At 37.2% G+C, this 26303-nt stretch overlaps 1 protein-coding gene across 1 annotated transcript in view; it reads left to right on the top strand.

Annotated features, from left to right (window-relative positions):
• Positions 1–26303, top strand: part of KIAA0825 (KIAA0825 ortholog) — a 358837-nt gene that overhangs the window by 69368 nt on the left and 263166 nt on the right. The window contains exons 7-11 of the mRNA XM_028089323.2: positions 521–786; positions 2200–2350; positions 6666–6856; positions 9420–9602; positions 20360–20470. Of these exons, the coding sequence (XP_027945124.2) occupies positions 521–786; positions 2200–2350; positions 6666–6856; positions 9420–9602; positions 20360–20470 (902 nt within the window). The remainder of the gene's footprint in view (positions 1–520; positions 787–2199; positions 2351–6665; positions 6857–9419; positions 9603–20359; positions 20471–26303) is intronic.

Below are 26303 nucleotides of genomic sequence, written 5' to 3'. Positions count from 1 at the left end.
AAAAGCCAGTCACATCACTTCTGAAAGTTGCTGACTCCTTACCAATAAGAAGATGCCATGTGATATTGTTTCTGATGCTTCTAGATTATTTAAAATAAATTGATAGACCTTATGTATAGGTGGTGATTAATAAGAAGATACTTTATGAAAATTCAGCAAAGAAACCAGAATAAGTTCAAAAATAATACAGATTAATATCAAGGATACATGTTTTCCAAGTTCTATTAACTACAAATAAAGCATTGTCATGTAAAGCCCTTTCATGAGTTTTTCATAATTTCGGTCTGGAAAGCATAAGTTTTGAAGGTTATATATAGAGAAGCATCCTTTTGGTATTTCCTTATAGACATAAAACATTTAACTTTCTACAAGAAACTGAGAAATTGATTATTATAACGTTGTGTCATTATATTTATGCTTGATGCCAAATTCATTATTTAGGAATTTGGCTCCCCTGTACATAAATTACACGGTGCTGTCAGAGTACAAATAACTCAGTGCTACATTTATTTCTCCCTAGTTTTGTTCTGACATCATGGAAAAACTTGACACAATGCTTCCACTGGCTCTGGCATGCAGAGATGATTCTTTCCAGGAAATTAGAGCAAACTTTGTGGAGGCCTGTTGTAAAGTGGCAACAGCTGTCCTGGCGAGACTGCAAGAGAGAGGCAAGGAGTTTCCTGCCAAAGCACCCCTGACAAACTTACACACGTTGCTCTCCACAGCGGTCTATGTCTTCCAGCATTTTACGCAGTATGATGATTTGATGAAAGAAAATACTAAGAAGTGAGTGTCATTTACATTAAGTTGATGGCCATGCTTAAAGGAACGTGTAATCTTTGGATATCACTGGAATGAAATTTTGATGATAATATTTGAGAAGGAGAAAATTACAATGAACATGGTGAATTATGTTCATTTGTCTTAACTTGAACATGTCAAAAAGGTGGAGCATGGGATCGATTAAACCAGATACATAGATTAGGAAGAGAGACAGCTATTCTTTCTAAGGCCTATTCCAGAGAGAAACCCATACATTTTCCATATTCTGATCAGGAGCAACGATTTTCTGCATGCTATTGATGACCTGACCAAACAGAACCTTCCGTTTTGTAAGGCACACCACACTGACTACCCTGGAAAGGAAAACTAAGCTTGTTTTTGTCCCTTGTATACAAGTAGTGACATAGGCACTTCTCTCTTTTGTTTCTAAGCAAACAGGATGTTAGGACTTATATAGAGAATAAATGCATTTTCCTTCTATTCTATTGACCAATGTAAACATATTTCAAAGCATCTGTATAGTAATAAGCTATCCTTAATATTTGAGCAGAAAGCATCTGGCAGTCTTACTTCTCATGTATTTGTAGTCTAAAAAGACTGTGTATTTTCTGGAAATAGAATAAAGATGACCACATGGTCTTTCCAGTGACCCTTGTACCCTCTAGGAGACAGCATAGCCTCTTGCAAAGGACCACATGGACCTGGCTTTCCAGCCCGAGTCCGACAATCTCTGCGGTATTCCTGACGCAGCATTTGTAGTCCCTTGGTTAGGAGAGAAAGCATAAGAAGGTGTGATATAAATAACTAAAGATAAAAGTAAAATAAATTTGGCTTGATGCAGAATATAGCTCTGATATTTCTTTAATTCCCGTAAGTAGTCAGATACGGTGAATCACACTTGAATTAATAAACAAAATGTGCCAGAAATCACAGTATTTCTGCAGAATATTTTAAAACAGTTTATGAGATAATTGACATCTACAAAATTACAATTTTTAAAACAAAAAGAGTATGTTTTTGGGACATGTGATAGCTTCATAAAAGTTAGTTCTGACAAATGCATGTTGTTCTCTATAATAACGATACCCTAATGCCTAAATAATGCACTGATCTCTAATAATAGGCTTACAAAGAATACTTTTATTTTTGAATGATGTATTGACAATGCAGTTTGTCTCAAGTTGAAGTGCATATTTGTGGAACAGCAGATGTACGTTTTCAAAGGACTTGCAAAACAAAGACCGGCTTTTTTTTTTTTTTTCCTTTTTGGAAAGTGAATGTGGATGCAGACTTCAGCATTAGGAGGAAATGAATGATTGATATCTAATAATCAAAACCATTTGTAGTACTGGGGATTGTTACCGTCTACTGCACAGGCCTTAAATCTCTGTCTCTTTGATCATTCCCTCTGAACAGACCCGTATTCCTGGTGCCTGTCCAAAGATATCAGGAATTCATCAACACTCTCCAGTTTCAGGTTACGGACTACTGCGTCAGAGTTTGTGCTACAAGCATTTTACAGGATTCTGAGAGCCACCACTGGGATGACTACAAAGCTTTTTATGAGGTGTGAAGTTAAGTTTACTATCCCTCCTTTTTACACAAATATGTTTTACTGCCTACCTGCTTTCTGGCTAATTAGAAACATGAGTTTGGCATTACTAACACACGAAGGCTGTTAGGATAATATTTTTTAAATATTGAATTTGTACTTAGGAGAAACATTTTTTAAAAACCTGAAAGAGCTAGACATCAGAGCTCTCCTTCTGCTTAAAAGTAAAAATAACTTAATTTGAGCTGCAGCATGTGCTATCTAAGTTGGAATATAACGGGATATAATGAAAAGTCAAAGAGATTATGCCAAAATGCTGCAACTTTATATTTTTCTCCAAAGGGACCGGTTGTGGGTATTCCTGCACTTTTTTTTTTTCTTACTGTATTTCTGTTTTTGCTAAATGTCTTTTTTTAAGCCACTTTGTTCTTTGTACATATTTTTTTGCCCTCTCGTATGTTCTTATGAAGGTGCTTTAAGACCCATCTGATCATTTATAGCTTCCCTATTTTCATTTAGCCCATGTTTTGAAATCCCAAATTTCTACCAAATTAAAGCCTAATGATTCCCAGTATAACGAAACCCAGGACCAATTAAAATTATTCATCATCAGGCTTCATCAGTTTCCCTTCCCCTCAAGCCCATCGATTATCTGTAAGCGCCAATATTTAAAATTCCTTGAAGTTGATTTCAGGGCAGGGTGAAACATTTATAATATCTTAATAAAACATAATCAGGGTTTTTAAAAGAAATTCATCAGTCAAGCCCGATTTCATTAGCTTTCCCAATTTGCCCTTTCCTCCGGATCGAAGCTTAGGATTCTTGTTTTTCCTGACTGTCCTGATCGCCATGGAGTACTGGGAAAAACAGAGTGGAGTATTATTCTGTGGAGTCACTCTTGTCCACTCCCTGACGCCCAAGGTTCCTGTGGCTCTGTATATGCCGGAGTTATTATCATAATAAATGTTGCCATAACAGAGAAAGTTAGCTCAGAAGCTCTCTTAAAGGACTTTCCACTTTTTCTGAGGCCATTTCATCCCTCCTTTAGAGGCCCTTCCCAGAAAGTTTTTCTCTTTGTAAGAGCATTCGTGTAGGGTTTTCCAAACCGGACGTACTTCAAACAGCAGTGAGCAGAACAAGCGCGAGAAGGTGGTGGTGCCAGGGTGCTTGGGTGGCTCTGGTGGTGCCGCGGGCAGCCTGACATGAGAGCAAAAGTATTGATCTTCCCCTCTTTCGGCAGCAGCCCACTCTCCTTATTTGCCTTGAGGTAAACAGAGAGATTGAAAATGAGTCCACCTCCGGTTTCAAACTATTTCAATATGTCAGTGCACTAATGAGCAATTTTATACAATGTTTTCATTGAGGCACAGGTATCATTTCACTCTGTGTCCAACATCGGGGTATTATGTCTTCTCTCATGCAAATCGGGAGCTGGAAGAGTTGTACGGTATAAATAATAAGTGGATGCACTGAGAACCTGTTATTGAAGTTACCAAGTATTAAAAAAAAAAAAAAACAAATTACCATGTAACATACAGCCCTTAGAACTTATGACGAGGGTTTAGTTTCAAAGACAGAAATAACGAGATAGTTACCCTGTGATTACATGGTACTGTAGCTTCCTTATACTTAAATGGTCAGTGGTTACGATTTAATTGCAGAGTTAGTGGTTGTTATTTATTGCTCAGGAAAATAAAGTGATACTGCTTTCCTATTTACCAAAAAAAAGAAACTTCTAAAAATAGCACAAATTTTAAACTGTTTTGACAACCAGAGTACTTTACAATGGTTTTATCCCGTTTCCTGCACCCTTTTCTTCTCCTCTACCCATCATTCCAACTGATCTGTGAAACAGGACTAGTATGTTTTTAGCAGGGCCGTTTTGAGAGGAAAGGAGATGAAATCTGCCTGACTGGAGGCGAAGGGTGGGATAGAGATCTCAGGGGAGCCTGTCGCCATGTGCAGAGCGTAGTAAGGAAATAGTGAAAGAACTTACAAGATATGAAGGAATATTTGCTCGTGTTTTGTGATATCAACAGAGCCCTAGATACATAATTTCCCTTTTCTAAACTGTCAGGTTGAGAGAGTCAGAGAGTTCCGTATCTCTCTGATGAGGTGCTGGTCAGATGGCACGTGGGTGTTCAGCTTACATGTTTAAAATTAAGCTTTTAGTATAGTTGACATCTGCTCAATTTTAGCAACTTGTGTTTTCCAATAGTCAAAGAATAAAGAATTGTCTGTTCAAAGATAATATTGAATGGCTTCTATAATAAAGCCCAGCTGCTTGTTTCCTGATATATAATCTAAATAAAAGCTCACATCTGTTTACATTATAGTGGGTCTATAAAAATAACAGATGTTTACTAGCAGAATAGTTTTGAAATGACAACAAATAAAGAAAGCAGGTCAGACAAATAAATGAATCACAGTTAGTTTAATGAAAACCCTTGCATACATTACAGTTACACACACTTCGAAGAGAATTGTGAAGAACGATGACCAATTCGGAATATTTTTAAGTAAACATGAAGTTTATATTTTAAAAAGTCTCTAAGTATTTTTCACGTTCAGGGAAAGAAATCTGCATGCCTCGTTACTTTTGTTTTCTCGCTTATTGATATCTATTAAGGAAATTGATTTCTATTTTGAAAAGTATGAGAAATCATGTTGGCCACATTATTAAAAGCACCCGTCCATTGCCATGGAGAGAGTTAGTGTAAATCATTCATATTTGTCATTACATCAGCTGGGGCAATTTTGCTTTAGTTAACATACAACACAAAAAGTATGACAAAATCAAGCTTTAAAGCTCCTTTCTTACTTCAGGAAATTTTAAAAAGTGTTCCTTATCACAGAACACACAGCAAAGAAAGTATAAGAAACTCTAATTTTGCTACTTCCACATGAATTTTGTAATTTTTTTTCTTAAACAATTTTGATATATGTCTAGTCCAGAAGTCAGAAGTGGTCAAAACCCCCCTCCTTTGAACCTGACTCTTGGACAAAATGATGCTCTAGTTTCCCACCCAAGTATACCAGTTCTACTCGTTTATAAACTCCATTTGAAAGTCAATAGAAATTGACCATAAATTATTCTTACAGTGACTACCAAAGATTTTAGCAATCAGAGAAATTATCAGAAGAATAGTATGTAAGGAAAATACTGATAGACATATCCGCCTGAGAAACTATCAACTTTTGCTATAAAAAAACAGATTTTTTTTTTTAATGATGTTTGAGAGCTATCAGTAGTGGGCAAAGCAGGAATTTTAAGTCAAAGAGGATTGCTTAGAGATAAAATGCGAAGTTTTGCTCATTTAATTTTTGATATGGTAACAATCAGGGTTAATACTTGAAAAACATTCTACTCTTCCTATTTCAAGTAGTTTTTTTAATCTGCTTTGAGGAAAATGAGGTCAAACGACTAGCATACCTCCCTGAGAGCCTGTTAACTCATTAATGCTTGTAAATCACTTGAGGCCACATTCTCATTTCTGCCTGTTCCCACTGGTCTTAGCTGCTCTTGGGTCTTCCTCTGTGGTCAGGGAGAATTTGGTACCCACAGAAGAGGTCTGTAGGGGATGGAAAGGAAGGAGAATCTGGCCCCTTGGGTCTGTAGGGGGTGGAAAGGAAGGAGAATCTGGCCCCTTGGAAGTATAAAGTACTGTAAAAATGCTAAGAAATGATAACATCTGCCTAAGCTTTACAAACTCTTATAAAATCAGACCATTATGGTATCTGTTTCTAGCATGGTTATTAAAACCCCATGAATGAAGTAGCCTAATGTAATAATCTTTAATAGTTACCCATCCCCCCTTGGTTTCATGCATGTTGATAAGTATGTGGTATGTAAGTTTATCTTTATTCCTGTCATTTCATTATAATGTGAAATCTCAAACATTTATAAGAGTGACCTCCATGATGGTAATAGTCTTAGGAAAATATACATACTTAATTTAAATTATTAAAATTTAATTTTAGAAGAACCAGACCACTATCTTAAATGAGCATGACTTGTTTGGCAACTGTAGAGTTGATTGCTTAAAGTAAATTTTAAACTCCAGGCTAGGAGTAGGTAAATCAAGGTATGCTGGGTTAAAAGCCTGTGGCCTGGATTTGCACTAGAATATCTGGTCTCGTAATTGAAATAAAACATATGTTCCTTTGTCAATAAGGATGTTTTACATCTTGTCAAAAATCTTTCTTGGTCATTGAGTGTGTCTGACTCTCCAGCTATTTCCTTTCAGCCTGAACTAATTACGTTCATAGGAAGCAAACTGACATTTTGGAAGATGTGAGTCTATTGTTTAATGTGTGGTGGTTTTGCCAGGGGGAAAGATGCTCCTTCTCACTCCAGATGTGGCATTATTTCTTCTGTGCTCTTCATCACGATCTCTGGACCATTCTGCCCCCTAAGTTAGCCCAGGTGATCCTAACAGAAGTGCTGGAGAAATCTTTGGGTCTACTGGCCTCCAGATATGCTCGGGCCCATCCCAGTTACAAGCGAACGCCACAGATCAGGTAATTGAAGTTGTGAAAACCATTGCTTTTCAAGAAAACTTTTTCATCGACTGGTATAAAGCAGAATGTAATTCTGAATCTCATGACATAACTCCTTGTATATTTAACATGTTTCTAACATCTGAAAGGAAATCATATTCAACTCTCCTGAGATAACTTAAGTGGAAATGTGGAACTTCAATCAAAATAACTTTGCTCTTTTTTTTCTTAAAACTGTATGTAGAACCCACTTGTTTCTAAAAAAAAAAAAAATGATTCAAGATGTATTACAGTCTAAGACATTTATATACAAAGGTTATTAAATAAGATAAAGAGGGAAAATTGAGGCCTGAAATGGAGAAGGAAGCAGCAGTGCTGTGATGGAGCAGTTAATTTGATTTTGAAATTCTAGACAACCAGGGGATTTTAGTTTTTCTTTTTGTTTTTAAGCTTTTAAATTGTGTAGTTTAGGGGCACCTGGGTGGCTCAGTCATTAAGCATCTGCCTTCGTCTCAGGTGATGGTCCCAGGGTCCTGGGATCAAGCCCCGCATCGGGCTCCCTGCTCCGCGAGACGCCTGCTTCTCCCTCTCCCACTCCCCCTGCTCGTGTTCCCTCTCTCGCTGTGTCTCTCTCTCTGTCTTCAAAATCTTCAAAAAAATCAAAATCAAAATAAGTAAATAGTGTAGTTTATCTTCATCAGGAAACTCCTTTGTCTATTAATTTTTCTTCTTGATATATTCTAATCACTTCTTTCTTTTTCTCCTTTATTGTTTTCCTTTCTTTCCATCATGTATTGCTAAAAACCAGTGCAGTAAAATGGGGACCCACAGACAAAGAGGTGCAGCAGTCACTGGGTGGTAATGACTAAACTATAGTCCAGGTCTACGAGGCATCTAGGCAATGGCTACAACAATGTGCGTAAAAGACTACAACAGTCCAGGCAAAGAAGAGGCTTTTGTTTTATAAATATTCTCACTAATGTGATTAAGATCTGTCTTTTCTTCAGATATATATTAGGAAAAACCTAAAGACACCAGAGGCTTTTTTTTTTGGCAGCAGGAATCATTTCCTGATCATGTTCTTGTAAAGCATGCTGCATTTGAAGGGTATTTAGGTCCTGCTACGGTGTTTCATAAATATGGTATTTTGCAAAGACTGTTTTGAATTACTGACCAAGCATTTTTTTTAAAGCACTGAACTGAGAAGAATAGATGGAAAGTCTTTTCTGAGAGCAAAGAGTACCTTCATTCTTTTTTGTGTAGCTTAAATCCCTTTTGACTAGGAGGTGGCAAGTCATTATGAGATGTTTGTGAAATCAGATTTACTGAGTAGTATGTTTAATTGACTGTACTATAGAGACTTTTGGTTTATGTTTTCTGGGTGGTTACATAAAAATGCCATGAAAAGCTAGAGTTATTTCTTACAGTTTTTTAAAGAAAAATAAATAAATAATTTTATTTGATTAATACTAAACCATTGTTACTGTGGCAATCAGAGTGTGTGTGTGTATGTGTGCGTGTGTGTGTGTGTGTGTGTGTGTGTGTACATATATCTTGGATTTGTAATTGTTTAATTAACTATTAGAGCAAATGGATGCAAATTGCAGTTAAACCTTCCTAAAGGCAGTTATTGATGTTTTCGTATTCCAGTGGCCTCCAACCATCATATGACCAAAACCATATATATCGTATGTAATATGTGTTATATGTTAGTAATATATATGTAAACTTATTTTATATATATGTATGTAATAAATACATAAATAAATTTGAGGCCAAAGTCTCATTTTAAAAGATCTTCATACTTACTTGTTTTCTTATCACTTCATGATTTCCATCATCTATTTCTTGAACACTGAATTTAAAAGAAAAAATTAACTGAGGTTTGTGCAATTCAGTCATATACCAAAATAATCTTTAAACAGATCTTTGGGTCTCTGTTAAAACACAGGAAAGATAGAAACGAAGAAATGAGTTTATGAATAAGATTATAAAATACAACAAAGTTTCCACAAATTTCTTCAATATTGAAAATTTTGGAAACTGTAGTCTTCTCCATTTATGCTTCTGGTCTCATTTTTTTCTTCCTCTCCCATTTGCTGGGGAAACATGTTACCCAAACTTGTAACTTTCTTTTGGCGGCCTGTGCTTGGATAAGGAGAATTGTTCTCCTATCAAAATTTTACCTATCATATACATGTGGATAATAGCAAATTTTCTTTTAATCTGGCTCCTCTTTTGCTGGACATAATTTCAAGGAAAATCTCTTGAGCTTCTTGAACAGTATCCTAATAATGCAAAATAAACCTTAAAAAAAAAAAACAAAAAAGAAAGAAAAGCACTCCTAAAACACTTCGGTATTATAGATAGACCTCACCATTCCTAAAGATAATGCTATATGAGTCATCTAACACCTGGAAACTCAAATGCTAAGCTTTGATTCTTTCTCTCTTTGATCTCTGAAGCTCTGGTATCTAACCAAATATTTCTATTCTTATATATGTTTAATATAAAAGATATGAAGGATAGTGTATATACCAAGCAGAAAAACAGTTTAACATGATTTTCTTTTTCTTTCCAATAGACTTGATGTCACGACAATTTTAATATGCACTGAGAACATGTTATGGTCAGTTTGTCCATCTGTACAGAAGCTTTTGAATCCTCATGAGTATATAGATGATAAAATTTTTAAAATTCATACCCATTGTAATAATCTGTTCACAACATTAGTCATTTTGACGTCACCCTTAACTGAATTGTATCAGTAAGTATCAAACATATTTTCTTTTTAGCTATTGTGATATGTAAATAACGGGACTTAAAGTTATTTTCATACTACTTATTGAATTGTGTGAAGTAGCAAGTAGAAATATTTTGAAGTGCGTTTTTGATATTGTGATTTGGGCCATTTTACAAAATGAACTAATACTGTTATATCTCTATCGGTCAATCTCAATCAGATGCTAAGGCGCCAGTAGGATCAGGATTACCTTGAGCTTCACTATTTGAGTTGTTTAAGTGATTTTATTAATGGGTTGGTTATTTTCAATCATAGCTTGATACTTAATGAAGAAGAAAATCATATCTAATGGCTTTTTACTCTCTTGAAAATATTTTTTAGTTTTAATTTGATATAAAGTGCTTTGCTCTAATAGAAAAATTTTAAAAGTTGATGCCAAAATATTCCCAAATCTGGAAGAAACCTAATGTTTCCACATTGTCAGTTAATCTGCCATCCATTTGCATTTTGAGTATTGGGCTGTAGTGTCTGAGCTAGTAATGGTAGGTGGCAATAGGAATAAGTAATTGCATTTTTATTTTCTGTCTATCCATCTATTTGCTTATTTAAAGTAAACTCTATGCCCAACATGGGGCTTGAACTCACGACCCCAAGATCAAGAATCACGTGCTCTACTGACTAAATCAGCCCTGTGCCCCAGCAATTGCATTTTTTTTTTTGGAAAATGAGATGGAAGTGTATTGAATACAGTATGAGGGAGAAGCAGGCATAAGAGGAAAGGAGAGACTGTCTGCCAGGAAGCAGTGGGGGGGGGGGGCGGCTATAGTTAGGAGGAAGAGTGAGGAGGTATGGGAATGTATGCAATTTTCCTTCTTTAGTACCCGTGCCAGGTTTCAAGTAGCCCATTGGTCAGCTAGGGCCTATGGATATTTTGAGGTGGGTCATTAGAGAGCCTGTTTGCATTCAGCCCGGTGCTCACCATGGGCCCTTTTCCCTTACTCAGGTTTTCATTGCTCACGCCTGTTGCCTAACAGTGTCCTCCGCATTCCCCCATGACAGATCAACAGTGATGGATCTTTGACATTTGGGTGGAAGTCTCATCTTCAGTAGCTGCTTCATGCTGGACAGGCAGCACACTGTTCCTACCTAAATTTGTTGGTCTGTCAGGGGTTCTGTGCAGGTATAGACCAGAGCATGGTATTATATTAACACGCAGACAGGCGATTTGAGTGAAAATCCCTGGTGGGCAGGTCCACGGGATTTAGGGGGAGGGGATCTTTCGATGGTATGGGCTGGGATCCTTGTTGAACCATCATTTGTACAGAATTGTTGGATTCACTCAGACTCGTGGGAACGTTTTTTGCCCATAGATCAAGATGGCAGCTGGATCCGAGGGAACAAAGGAAAAAAGGGGAGCCCAAAAGAAGCAAGGTGGCTGAGAGTCAGCCAGTGTCAGGAAAGGGTCCCAACCAAGGTGGTAATGTGTGTGGTTTCACCCTGGATGAGCTGCCCCTACCAGCTGCACCACATGTCAGGAATGGAGGCCTCAGGAGGGTGGAATGGGAGAGGAGAGGAAAGGGATCCTTCACCCTCACAGGCACCAGAGTCCAACCTGTTCACCCTCAGACCTTCAGACCACACCGAGGAGCCGCCCTGGCCAGAAATCTGTTGTGTGAGGCGTACTAGGGTTAGACAGCAGAAGAGCCAAAAACAGAAAGGAGAGGGAGGGCAGGTTCCCTCCAAAGGCAAGAGGGGAACTGGCTCCCTCTGGAGCTTCAGATATCCTCACAGAGGAGTAACCTCTGCTGGTTACTCAGTTCCCCAAGGTCGTCAGTTTCCCAAGGAGTACTAGAGCGATCCACTGGGGGAAAAGTCCTGAGAAAGTCCCGGAGAATCCAGGGAAAGTGCCAGGCCATCAGAGGTTCCGGGTGAGGGGTACCAAATGTGGGGTGACCCCATCGGGTGAAAGAACTCACCCAAGGCAGAACAAAGGAGACAGAAGTTTATTAATACACTGGAAGGGAGTAGCGGGCAGGACAGCAAAGGAGAGACTCATCGATTGCATTTTTAAAATGTGGAAGAGTTTTATGTAGTAAATAAGACTTAGGGAAATTAAAAATTTTGAACTACTTTTCTGATTTATTTCCTTCGAATTGGTAATATTGGAGAAGACGCTGAAGTAGATCTTATCATAAAACAATAATACAATTTTGTTTAAATTCTCCCTCAAAATAGTCACTTTATCTTGAAAGACTAGATAATTGCATATTCTTAGTTTCTTGGATAGGAAAAAGTACGCATATTTCTACTTCTTAGGATAAATTCGGTAGAGTATTCCTTTCTGGAAGATTCTGGTAAGAGAAATATATAAATCTTGATTTTCAGTAAATTTTGAGACTTTTGTGTTAGGAATTCTATGGGTAATTAACAAGTTTGATTTCAATTTCCCTATAATTTTCACCCACTCTGACTTTCAACAAACCCATTGTTTATAGATTGTTTCTTCTGGCAACCCTACCCTTGAGAACTAATTTTAGAAATGGAGAATTCTTTCACAAAGGGAAGAAATAGTGAGATAAATTGCCATAAGTTTGGGATTATATGCATAATAGTTCATAATCATAAAAAGCTCAAGGTCTGAAGCACATAATAAATCCTAGGAAACTCAACTGATTTACCATAGATGAAAAAATCGCTATGCTCTTAGTTCAACGGGTCATTTCATCTGAGAGGAAGGCCCTGTGAAAATCAGGAACAAAGTTGACAAATTTCATGGATTGGTCATGGTGAGCGATATTGAATTTCATGGTTTGTCACAGATGAATAGAAAAATTTTAACCCCCCAATGCATTTGTAAAACAAATAAATTATTATCAGATTGCATATTTTAATAATAATAATGTAACATACATTCATTATTGTTAACCCATGGCCTTTTGATACATTTTTTAACAACTATGCAAGTACTCAAATCTCTGTGATTTGTGCATTAGATACTGCACTGTAACCTCATTCAACAAATTTAAATTGCTAATTTCAACCAGGATTACAGAACATTTTACACCAAGCACTGCCTCTGGTTTTTCTTAATATAAAACATACATGGCTACATTGCTTTGAAGCATGAACAAAAGTCTAGATACTTTCCTTTTTAATATTTCTCAGTTCATATAAATTTTCACAAATTGTATCCATTCATGTTGATTTAAATTTTATGATTGTTTTTCTAGAATATCAATGCAGTCTTTGAAATGTATTTTGCTTTATATTGACAAAGGAAATCTATAGGACAGCATGTTCTTCACCAAGTAGGAAAAAGTTGTACGTGTGTTACAAGGACCCTATTGATTTATTTAGCTTCCTCTTACAGCCAGGGTATGAGATTGTTATATTATTAGTATTTAGGGAAAAAATGTATCTCTATTTCACATTTAAAAATTAATAAAGAGGGCACATACTGAATGGAGCACTGGGTGTTATACACAAACAATGAACCTTGGAACACTACATCAAAAACTAATGATGTAATGTATGGTGATTAACATAACATAATAAAAAAAATTAAACTGTATGCTTTGAGGAATTGGTGAAAAGTAACAATCAGATATTGATAGTATTGAATTTTTTATAAACTGTACCTGACATTTGTCACTACATGCGATATTCCTTTTTTGAAGGTGACTGCCTTTCTTCCAAGTAGTTCTGACAGATGAACTGAATGTATTTTCCTTTCTGAGTTTAGTGTAGGATCACTAAATCCCAGGGCAGGCATACATGATTTTAAAATCTTTTCAGGAAGAATGAAACCTGTTTGCAAAAATGTGTGTTCTCTTTTAACTCTCCTTTGTAGATTTCTGTTAGAATTTTATAAAAGGAGTACATTAAGTTTGTCCTCGAGGGAATGAGACCTGCTGAAACATAAAATATTCACCATGTATTTTCCAAAATGCCTATTGCTTGTAGATCTTCCATCAAGGCAGTTAAAGTGCACATTCGGAAGCATCCTCGGTGCACATTAACCCACATACTCAAACATGGTTTCAGATGGTGCGTTTTGCTTGCGTAGAACATTAATTTTCGTTTCTATATGCAAAGAATTAAAATTTAATTTCTTAGAATTTTAGGTAAATGCAGTTTAGTTTCAATTCAATCAATGTTGTTGCCTCTCCAGCCTCTCTGATTAAGTACAGGGATTAAGCACAAGGGTTACAGCAGTGAGCAAGATAAATACCTGCCATCAAGTAAAGTCTAATAAAATTTCTAATGTTAAAATTAAATTTATTTACACACACATGCCCACTCTCCCCAGTGTCACAACATTTAATAACATGGAAGAATGAATTTCAGTACAAGTGCCAACCCACCAGGCAAGGGCCGGAGTCATCAGATATGGGCCCGAATACTGACCATCAGACCTATCTTGAGGTTCACTTGGTATCACTAATATGGCTTTGAATAACTAGATTCCAAGGTATTTCAAAATATGCTGTGTTTATAGTTTGGTTTCAAACCAACACTAGGTATTTTGAGGTTATGGTCTTAGCCTGTTTATTTACTTATTTATTTTAAAATATTTCATTGTCCCTCACAAAGCAGAGCATGGACTGAAATTTCACTTTTCATACTTCAAGAACGTCTGGCATGCTTTGAAAATAGGCATTTCCTCAAAACATTAAGCATAGAGTATGCTTATGTAAAATATTGAGCATATGGTCCTATGACCCAGCAGTTTTACTCTTAGGTATAGACCTAAAAGAAGTAAAAATGTATGTCAGTACAAAGATTTGTATACAAGTGTTCATAGCAGCATTTTAATAGTAGTACAGAGTGAAAAAAACCCAAATGCCCATCAACTGGTGAATGGATAAACAAAATGTAGCGTATCCATGTAGTGGAATATTATTCAGCCATAAAAAAAATTTGGAGTGCTGACAGTTGCTACCTACCTCACTTCAGGACTGAACGTCAAAAGCATCATGTTAAGTTTAAAAAGCCAGACAAAAGAGAGTACATATTGTCCAGTTCACTTTACTAGAAATTTTCAAAATAAGTAATAAGGGACAAAAAATAGATTGATTAGTGGTTGCCAGAGGCTGGGAGGAGAGAGAATGGGTAGTACCTGCTAGTGGGTACAGGATCTCTTTTGAGGGTAATGAAAATGTTATAAAATGAGATAGTGGTGAAGGTTACACAACTCTGAATATACTGGAAACCATTTGTTGTCAACTTAAAATGAGTACATTTTGGTATATGAATTAGATATCTTAATAAAGCTCTTAAAAATGAATATGTACTGAATAGAAATAAAGATTTAAATAATTAAAATGTAAAAAAGAATTGGCAGAATGTAAAATGATTCAGAAAGTGAAGTTAGTTGTTTTAGCCATTTTGTTTAGATTAAATGACTCCCTTTTGTTCCCTTCCTCTACACATTGCTTTTGAGGAAAATAGCTATTTTTTTTAAACCTAAAATCAAACAGCCTTATATGTGATTCTAATAATATAAAACACAGGTGAAGGGCTAGTCATTGCCTTTGGAGAAGGCTTGTGCCCTGAATCTCTGACTAGCTGTTTCCTGCCCTCTCCTCTGAGATCAAGTCTCGCTCGGCCTGACCACCATATGTCCCGTTCTCTGTCTGCCCTTTGGCTGCGTACCACCCAAGATTGCTCATCACAGATGGCCCCTGAAATTCATCCTCCTTTCCACTAAGGAAGGTCGGACAATACCTTCTATTCATTCTTTTCTCTCTCTCTCCTTCTTTTTTAACCAGCATCTGTTATGTACCTACAGTTAGTCCAAGCATTGTGCCAGTCCTTTTCTATCTTCAAATCATCATTTTCTAACCTCAAAGAGTTATTTTCATCATGCTCTCAAGCCAGGGGGCAGGAGAAAGGTGGGGAGCCATATTTCTTAGTGTCTTACCTTAATTTCTCTTACTTAATGACATTTAGGCAATTACCTATAGTCCCAGGGGCGATGCTGGCTTATGAAAGCAAAACAATCACTTAGAATTGTGTTTAAAATGGTGAAGTAGATTGAACTTGGTTCTCTGTACATCTTTATGGTTAATTGTGATCAGAAAGGCTTGCATGTTCTCATTGTCTCAAGCATTCCAGCACTGTCCCGGGAGTTCAGTTTCACACTAATTCTACTTCTTCTGATGTTGTGGTCTTCTCTTGGTACTCTAGTTTATCGAGCACCTCCAACGGCTTAGGCTCCGTGGTAGACACAGGAGTGAGGCATCTGGCCTGGCCCCTCTGCCGCTTGGAATTTACATCCTTGGGCTGCTTCAACTCCATCCTGGAGGTTTGTTCCTTAGCATCATATTATGAGACACTGTTCTCCTGGGAGGGCAGCCAAAAGCAGGGCAGCACAAGAAAAGCATAAAACCCAGCTAGCTCTTTTTAGCTTATCAGTTGTTCTCACTTTTGATGTGCGTTGGATTTATTTCTTTCTAGCAACAGCTGGCTACATAAGCTCAAAAAGTCAATGAGTTTTGTTAATGAAGAAGGGAAGGAAGGCAACATACTTGTACATCAGAGAACCACAAGAGACTGAATCTGGGGCAGAGGGCCCAAGTGGCATGCCATGATGAGCACAGAGCCTGCATGATGCTAGTGACAGGGAAAGGGCAAGGGGCAGCTGAGGCTGGACGAAGGGTGGGGAATTTCCCCAAATCCCACTTTCCTCCCCTTAAGCAAAACGATCTTTACAGTCTGCTAATTTGGAAATATGAGGAAATGTATTCTGCTTCAACCTCTGGACAATTACTTATTTTTAAGAGAGTATTTAAATTTGCCCTATCAAAATTCTTTTATGTCTTGTGGAAAATATAATTCTGTGGCTCTCACGATTGTATTTTATTCTCCACTATGAATTATTTAGAACGTCCTCTCTTTTAAGTGTATACCAAAACATCATTAGAGGTTATCTAATAGCCAGCTCATCATTTCATTCCCCCAGTGAGGCTTGTGGGCCAATTTTCACCCTGTTATACTCTCCAGAATAATGACACTAATTTGGGATCTTGCTGTGGAATTAAATGCTTATACAGATCCCACCCCCTCTGAGACCATAAACATCTGCCATAACATTTCTTATAGCCAAATAACCCTACTATTACCAGGATGACTGAGAAACCATGAGTGGAATAAAAGAGTTTCGGTACTGGCAGAAATGTTCTGGGAAATACTGTATCGCTGGTAGTTTGTAGTCTTAAGAAATTTTGGCACCATTCCAAATAACTATCCCATTATTACTAGATTCTCCATTATTTTTTCTAATCTCAAGGATGAAACTGTAATTAGGCAACCATTTAGACTATGAGATAGTTGTAGGCCTTCTTAAGAAGTATTTGCAACTGTTGTTATCATACTGATAAGATCTTACATATCCTGGTCCCTTATTACGTGCCTGCACTTTGCTAGGACCTTTATATGCGTGATGTCAATCATCACACTGACTATGTGAGGTGATTATTATTATTATTCTCATTTTTCCAAGTGAGAAAACTGAAGCTGAAGCAATTGTCAAGCAACATTACACATCCAGTAAAGAGCCCACCCAAGCTAAAAACTTAGTCTTTCTGGCTCCAGGGCTCCTGTGTATGCCCACGCACTGCCTCTGAATAGTCTTCAGTGACCCTACCCTTGGGTGCGGAGCAGGCAGCAAAAAGTAAATGTGAAAGGATCAGAGGTAGGTTAAGTCCTCAGAAGAAACAAGGCAAAATAAGGGCATAAAGAGGGATGAGGTGGTGAGACAAGAAATATCTTAGGCTGGTCAGGGAAGACATTACAAGGTTGTGAGGTAGAGCAGTCTAGAGAGCCAGCTGAACATGACAGAGAATACATTCTAGCTAAGGTGTTCATTCATGGAGAAATGAACTGCCCCCCCCCCCCAGATAACTGGACAAATGGGACTTTATGCAAAGGGCTCACAGAAGTATGTGCCAAATTAGGCGGGGCCAGTCTCTACTGCTCTCTCATGAAGCCCCTCATCTCTTGTCCCATCCTTTTTCGCCAGCCTGATTTCCTTTAAGAGCTCCTTTCTTGCCAGACCCCTTGCTACATCTCCTCTCACATGATACCAGCACCCTCCCTTCCTACGTCCCTTGCTGGTACACGTCCTACTCTCACTCTTTTGGCCTGTCTGTCCAGAGTTTGGAACACTGCTGGTGAGAGTCACTTAGCTGGCCTTTTGTACCTTCTGATCATGCCGCTCTTTGTCCTACCAGTGGGCGGCTTTCTCTCCAAAGCATCCTCCTCCACTTTAGCCAAACCTTCCACTTTGCCCCATCCCACTATTTGTTAGCAGATGGCCTTGTCCCGTACTTTCTGAGAAAACCGAGACCGTCATGAATGTACTTTAACCTCTCATTTCCACTTTAAATAATTATCTTGATCCTTGCTCACCTCTAAATCCTTTGACAGTCAATGTGTCTCTTTTTCCAGCCAAAGTAGATCTTTTTCCTGTGCTCTTGGTCACATCTACCTCCTATTTCATGGCCGTAGTCTTTTAAATATTAAATTTTTTTCTTTCTCTATTATTGTATTTCCCTTCTAAAACAGTTTGTATTCACTGTCTCCACTTTGACACCCGTCATTCATTCCATGAACCGCAACTGCCCTCATCAGCTAAACAAACAGCATGGGCCAGGTCATCCATGCCTATCCAGTCGCCAACTCCAATTTTTGTCCCTCCGTGCAGTTACCCTCTCTGCAGCTTTTATCACTATTGGCCATTTCTCCTCCCTTGGTTTCCCTCATATCACTTTGTCCTGGCTCTTTGCCTACATCTTGAATTATTCCTCCTTGGTTTCATTTGAGTGCTTCTCTTTCTCGCCTCACCCTTTAAATGTCGGTGTGTTCTAGAGCTCTGTTCTTAACCATCTTTTCCTCGTACGCTCTTTCTTTGGGTGAATTCACCCATCCCCATGGTTTTGCCATTATGACTTCCACATTAATATCTTCCACCCAGATATCTCTTATGTAGGCTACATCAGCAAATCCAAATTTCTTTTGGATGTCTCTCTTTAGATGTACTTCAAATGCCTGCAGCTCCCTCAGCCCACCTGAACCTAAGTAAAATACCTGCGAGTCCTCCCAGGTTTCTCTCAACCCTTAGCCCTTCTCCTTTCTACCTTCTCCCTTGTGCCATCTCCAACCCCATGTCTTTAGGGAGTTAATTCTATTAATTTTATGTTTAAGTTTTATATATTTGCCTCCTACCCATTTCTCCTTTGCTTCTTACTTCAGTTAGGATGTTGTCCTCTTCTGTCTGTTCTACTGAAGTATCATGTCGTTATCCCTCTTACCCTAGCCTTGATCCCTCCAGATCTCTCCACACTGTTGCACAAGTGCAATATATTTTTCTAAAATATAAAATAGCTGATATAACTCCCATGCTATAAACTCTTCAGCAATTCCCCATTGCTGGCACGAAAGCTGGCATGAAAGCATATCGCAGTATCCTGACCCAGGCTTCTGCTTAGTTCACACAGTGGAATGTAGGGATTGGAAACATGACAGCCTCATTTTGAGGCATATTTAAGAAATTTTGTTCTTTCTGAAATTTAGTAAGAAAAAAATGGCTTTCAAAGAAGAGATATATTAAAAGTCTAAGAAATTGAAGTATATTTCATTAGTAGGTGTTCTGCTTGGCAAGACAAACTGAGGAAGGACGGGTCACATTTGGAAAATGTGATACTACAAGAAGCAGGATATGGAATGAAAAGATCAGAATGGGTTTTCAAAATGGGATTCTCTTCTACATATTATTTCAAAGACGCTGTTGCTCCTGTACTATATACAGAGAGAGATAGTACCACTTCAAACAATTCCATTTCTAAAATGTTCCCAGTTGTTACTCTTAACTCAATGTAGACAAATATAGTCTCCTGTTATGATAAAAATTTTATTAGCCAAACTATCTACTAAAGATTTTATGTAGCAAATTCTTTCTTATTACCTCAAGATTTATTGTGGAATTTGGGCCAACCTAGAAAAATGTTACAGTCACTTCTCCAAAGATAATTGTAGACCAGATATTCTGGCCAAATTGTTCTAATTTTGAAATCATAGTCGTATATTTTACAGTTAAATTCTTCTTTATAACCCCTCTGTAGGCTCTTAGGAGCATACAAAATTAATCATAAATTCTCATTAATTGTTTAGTATTTATAAATCACTTTAAAGAATAAAGAGAGGTAGCTTTATGCTAAACATTTCTACAGTAATGAAGCAAATATGACAAAATATTGACATTTATTTGACCCAGGTTGAGGAGATGATATAAATGGTATTCACTGTCCTATTCTTTATTCATTCATTTTTGACAAATTTTATAATGGTAGTTTTTACCTAATAATGGTATTGTCATACTTTTCCAAGTGTAAGGGTTTCAGTATAGGGGCCTCTGAGTTCCCTATTAACATAGATCCCAAGTGGACTGGTGCATTGTCCATTCTAGTTAGTGCAATACCATTTTGTGTAAAATCATGAACTTCGAGGGGTGCCGGGGGTGGCTCTGTCAGTTAAGCATCCAACTCTTGATTTCAAGTCAGGTCATGATTTCAGGGTCATGAGATCAAGCCTGGGGCTCCGTGCTGAACGTGGAGTTTGCTTAAAATTCTCTCTCTGCCCTATCCCCAATCACATGTGCTCTCTCAGAAGAAAAAAACAAAAATCATTAACTTCAAATACTCAGTGAAAATAAAAAGTTTGATGGTCTTCATGGTTAATGTTTCCTGTGTATTCTGAAATAATTCTTTTATTTCCCCCAGGACTTTTCAGCATGGCATAGATGATTCTGCTTCAGATTCCATAAAACCATTTCTCAAGCAACCGCTACATTGGTTTTCTTGCATATCACATTTCTACCCTTCTTTACTCAGGTGAGAACCTCTAAATGCCTCACTATGTGTAATTCTCTGATCCCTTTAAAGTTCAATGGAAACTTTTATCCATGGAGGTAAATGCATCTCCCAAAAAGAAGTTATAATTTTTATATTATGCAGGTAAGTAAAAAGTATTACTTCTCTTTTTTATTAGCTCAAGATTCCAGTATACAAACTTGATAATCATTCCGCTAACTTATAGCTTTAGTGTTGTAATGGAAAATGTGAATTTTTGGAATTTAGTTCTATTTTAGCTAATTGCTTAGTCATTTTAAACTTCGTCCTTCTTGATCTATGACTGGGGATTTGACAGTTCTCCAACTAATTATTTAAAAAAAAAAGACAGCAAAACTGGGTAATTCATGGAACAAACTAGAGCCTTAGGTAAAAGTTGAGAGAGAAGAAACTTTAAAAAATTATGAATAGGATCTTTCACTTTTATTATTTAATTAACGGCATTTAAGCATAAGAAAAATCATTTAAAGCATGAAATATACTTGCAGAATAATCTGATGACATTTTGTGGCATTATATAGAATGTCAGTTTGAGTCTTTGCTGAATATATCATTGGAAAGTACCTTTCCTTGGTATCTGTGAATAAATACATCATGTATAGCTGAAGGAGATACTGTTAATTCCCATACATTCTTGATTCATCTTGGAAGTACACTATCAGTGATTTCACTCTCTAAATTGAGTGACTGTCTCTCACTCTTGAGAAACAGGAGTCCTACCCATAAATAGAGGTTGTGTAAACCTCTACACAGAATCTCCATAAACACAACAAGTAAATCTTGTTTACCTACTAAGTCGCTGTCTCCATGTAGGAAATGGGGAATCCGAGATCAGTGACACCTAGACCCTACCTTCAAGGACCTTAGTGTATTGTTGTTACTTCACTTACAAATAAAACATTTTCACCATCTCTGATGAATTTCTTATGATTGATTCCTAGAAACAGAATACCCTCAATACCCTGTCATCTCAGTACCCAGCAGCTTGCATGTAAATAGTCTCATGGCATTCAGAATTAAATAGCTGACTTTTTAATACTCATTGTTGCAAAAATAAGAAATTAAACAACTGAATCTTTTACAGTGTGAATTAAACAAACAAAAAATCTGTATCCCAAACTTCTCAACATATTTGGTCTCCATGTTTTCAGAGTTGCTTTAATCTATTAGTATTAATACTTTCATCTTAATCTATAACCATTAAGATTATCCCCATTCAGGCATTGCTCTGTAAGGTTTCCATCTTCAGGCTCATTCAGCCCACCTAGAGGCCTGGAAAGGTAGCATGGAAATGGGTTTATCTTTCACATAACCACTTCTTGTATTTAACTTCTTTCTTTTATACCTAAAGCAAACATAAATAAGACTTTTCTTTCTTTCTGCTTCGGTGTAGTAATCCATCTCCACCATTATCCTAACACAAACATAAGAACATGGGAGTCACTCCTCAGCCCATAGTAGAAATGAAGTTTGGTACAAGCTTTCCAGAGGAGAGTTTAGGAAGCTGTGTCAAAAACCTTAAAACTATTTATTCCTCTTTATCCAGAAATTTCATTTCTAGGAATTGGTCCTAAGGAATTCATCAGAGTGGCTGATGAAGCTTTGTATGGAAGGCTATCCATTGAAACATTATTTGTGAAAGAAAAACATGGAAATAAATGTCCCACAGTATAGCATTAGTCAAGTCAATTATGGGACAGTCATATGATACATTACTGTGGAGTCATTAAAAGGGTTGATTTAGAAAAATTTTAAATGACAAATAATTACGATTTATAGTTAAAGGGAAGCTGCAATTAGTCATTATGACATCATCAAAACCAGCCCAGTTTTTCCAGTGATAACTGTGTACCACACATTCTAGGTGCTTCATGTACATTCTCTTTTAAATATCACACCAGTGTGTGGGGCACCTATTCCTGTGCTTCTTTCATGGAGAGTAAAGTGATGTGTAGGTGGCAACTTTCTGAAGAGGACCATGCTGGGAGGCAGACTCTAAAGCTGGCTTGTGTGCTTCCAAAGTTCTCGCCCCTGACAACTACACCTTCACCTGTCAAGAGGAGAGCAGATGGTCAGAGTGATATTAACAGGTGTGCATAAAAAATCTAGGATGGTCAGTTATTTATTATGTAAAGTCTCTTTTTATGTGCTAATGTATTAGTACTTACGTACTAATCTATAGTGTATATCTCCAAGGGAGGGATCTAGTATATGGATTCCTCAAGCTTGCTGGATGTGAGACCCATGTTTCCTAGGGGATGCACGGTTTTTGGAAAGTGGGACACAATTGAAAGTGTTGAATTACGCTATACTGCTTTACATATAGCATTAAAAAAGTATGTCTAGAAAAACAAAATTGAGAGGATATACACGCTGGGGAGCTTATTGTTTTTATCTTTGTATGGTAGGATTGCAAGCAATTTTAATTTTTTATGTATCAATTTCCATATTTTCTGAATTTCATATAATGACAACAATTTAATTTTACAGATCTTTCTGGACTTGCAATGGGGTTACGTCCTGATAAAATCATCATAAGTTGAAATATTGTTAAGTGGAAAATGCATTTAAAGCACCTAACCTACCATACATAGCTTATTAGCCTCACCTACCTTAAACGTACTCCAAACACTCCCATTAGCCTAGAGTTGGGCAAAATCATGTAACACAAAACTTACTTTATAATTAAGTGCTGCATATCTCGTGTAATATCTTGATTACTGTACTGAAAGTGAATAACAATGGCTGTATGGGTACAGAGTGGTTGTAAGGGTTTGGGTTGTTTATCCTCGGGATCACGTGGCTGCCAGAGCTGCGGCTCGCTGCCCCCACCCGGCATCGTGAGAGTATCGGACAGCAGCATATCGTAGCCTGGGAAAAGGTCAAAATCTCAAAATTTGAGGTGCGGTTTCTACTGAATGCATATCGCTTTCACACCATCATAAAGCTGAAAAATCATAAGTAGAACCATCGTTAAGTCGGGACTACCTATATTAAGATAAAAGTTTTTTAAAAGCAAAAAGAAACCCCATTTTTTATTGCTCTTTTGTTCATGTGGCTTACCCTCTAATCTTGAGACAGATGATTTCTAGCTTTGCATCTCCAGTTCTGAGCACTTACCTTTACCCCCACATTGTATGTCCAGCTGCTCATATTTTCGAATGACCTACTGTTATTACTGGAAATCCACTCTAATGTCCTCAACTGATCTTTCCTTCTGCTCTTCCTTTGTCCCCCATGCATAGTGTTTTTTGTATTAGGAGTGTCATCATTCTTAAAGATTTCCAGGGTAGAATCTTGATGATAGTTTCTACATTGAGCTCTGCTTTGCCTGTTCCTATCGTATTATCATGTTCAGTTGATTCTTTCTCGACAATTCTCTTAGAACCATCCTGTCTCTCCAACCTATTACAACAACCCTAGTCCATTTGACTTGACAACAACCAGAGTCCATTGAGCTCTGCTTTGCCTATTCCTTCTGTATTATCATGTTCAGTTGATTCTTTCTTGACAGTTCTCTTAGAACCATCCTTTCTCTCCAACCTATTACAACAACCCTAGTCCATGTGTCACGTGTTTCAAATACTGTTTTCATTATATCACTCTTCTGCTCAAGAATCTGTTGTAGCTTCTGTGTGGCCCACACTGGTTGGCTTATGACCTGGAGTACTCAACAGCCTTCTCTACTCCAGTTGTTAGTCTCCTTTCTTATCTCTTAAGACACAGTTACTCCATACATTTCACTTTTATTGTTGTTATTCGCAGCGTCAGACCTTTGTTAAGTTTTCTCTCCCGGAAAACCTTTGGTTCTCTTCTTTGCTTTTCTAAATTCTCATGCAAGGCACAGGATGAGCTCCCCTATGCTGAGGGCAGTACTTTCTGATAATTATTCTCTGACAGGTCCATAGAATATGCTGAGAAAGACATGATCATGTGACTTAAGATCTAACACTCTCAGAACAGTGGTAGAGTCAGAGGAACCCAGGGTAGTAATAAAAGTAATTTCAGATAACTCAAGGTATTGATTTGCATTTGTGAAGCATTGCAATGTGAATTCCTGGTCCATTGTCATGTGACCTTAAAAATCTCCACCTCTCCATCCATTTTCCTCACGTATATCTGTCATTTCTGTGTGTTTGTCACCCCTAAATTGTCCTTCAAAACTCCATTCTTCACTTTAGCAACTAAAATGAACTGTTCAGAGAAATACATGGGTTGGAAAATGACAAACTAAAAATATATAAAGCTTTTCTTTTTTGGAAAAGGTGAGGTTGAGAAGAGAGATGACTGAAATATCTAATATTATGAAGGATCTTAGTAGTTTATTCACCTACTTGCGTATTTATTTATACCTGTGCCTTGTTTTAGAAAGGATTTAATGTGGCCTTTAACAAGTATTAAATATATTAAGATAATGAATTAAAAGTAGATGACAAGGAAGAAACAGAGCAAGGAAGAAGACATGAAATTAAGACTTAAATTAAATACACAGTTATATGACCCATAAATTTGTCTGTAGGATTACTAGCAAAAGCCTATGAAGTATATAAATTGGTAAAAATAGAATTTTTCATGTTCTTCTAGAACCCCTGGAATAGAGTTTAGAAGAGTTTGCTTTAGGGAAAATAAATGTATTTTCAAAGCAGTAAGTAAAATGTACTGTATTCATTATCCCCAGCATTGGTATAGGCTAACAATGTGAGTTGATTTAGAAAGGGTAATCAGTTTCATACTAGATTAAACTAAGGCATGTGGAGGATATATTAATCTCAAGGTTAATACTATGACACCATACTGTGCTTTCATATAAATGTTCAAGGAAGAATACTATCTTAGTCAATTATACCGTTGCATTATAGTGTTTTTTTTTATTATTTTCCAAACTTTCATCTTCTTGTGGTTCTTTAAATATTTTGTAATATTTTTTCCGGTCTTCTTTTGCTAAGTAGGTCATAACTGCACACTGAAGCCAAGTAGCATAATCAGTGTGAGTAAATAGCCCATTTATTTTACGCTGCTCATTTTCTTTTATGATGACAACATGATGTTTTGATTCGTGGCCAGTCTATTCTGAGCTGTAGATATTTCTTTCTACTCTGCTTTTGTTTCTGTTTAGTTTTACTCAGTGTAATCCTGTTTTAGATTTATATACATTTTCCCTCCCTAAATATATTAAGCTACCTTTGGCTACATTATATTATATATGCTATGTGGGTCTTTCCTTTTATCTAGTTCACCAAGAGGTGTTCATTCATTTTTTCTATAAATGCATTTAAATTGTTTTTTTCTCTAAGCAAGGCACTGTGCTAGGTGTTAGTAGTGAGGAAAAAGGTAGGCAATAAAGTTGGAGACAAAGCCCCTTTCCTCAAACAGTTACATATTGTTAAGCAATACAATCTTAGTGACCTACTTGACAACAGCATATAATACCATTGTCCACTTCCTCCATCTTGAGACACACTCCCGATTCCCTCCTGACATATTCTCCCAATCTTCTTCTTCCTTTTCTGTTGTTGTTTCTCTGTCTCCTTTGCCAGTTCATCTCCTTAGACCTGGCCATTAAAAATTGAACGCATTTAGTGTTCTATCACAGAACTTTTACAAGTGAAGTGAAACATGCCTATGGCTTTATGTACTCCCGATGTGTCCCCAAATTGGAATCTCTAATTTTTACCTCTCCTGGGACTACAGACCCATATATCCGTGGGTGCCAACCATACATGAATGCCTTCCTGAGGTTTACACCTGGAGATCACAAAGACATCTCAAATTCAACACGACCAGAAGAACTTAGGATATTCCCCTCCAAACTGAT

Source organism: Eumetopias jubatus, unplaced genomic scaffold (assembly GCF_037043125.1).
Source record: "Eumetopias jubatus isolate StellerSeaLion01/CBP00866 unplaced genomic scaffold, mEumJub1_p1.0 scaffold_5, whole genome shotgun sequence".
Lineage (NCBI taxonomy): Eukaryota > Metazoa > Chordata > Mammalia > Carnivora > Otariidae > Eumetopias > Eumetopias jubatus.
This window is presented reverse-complemented; position numbering and strand designations above follow the sequence as displayed.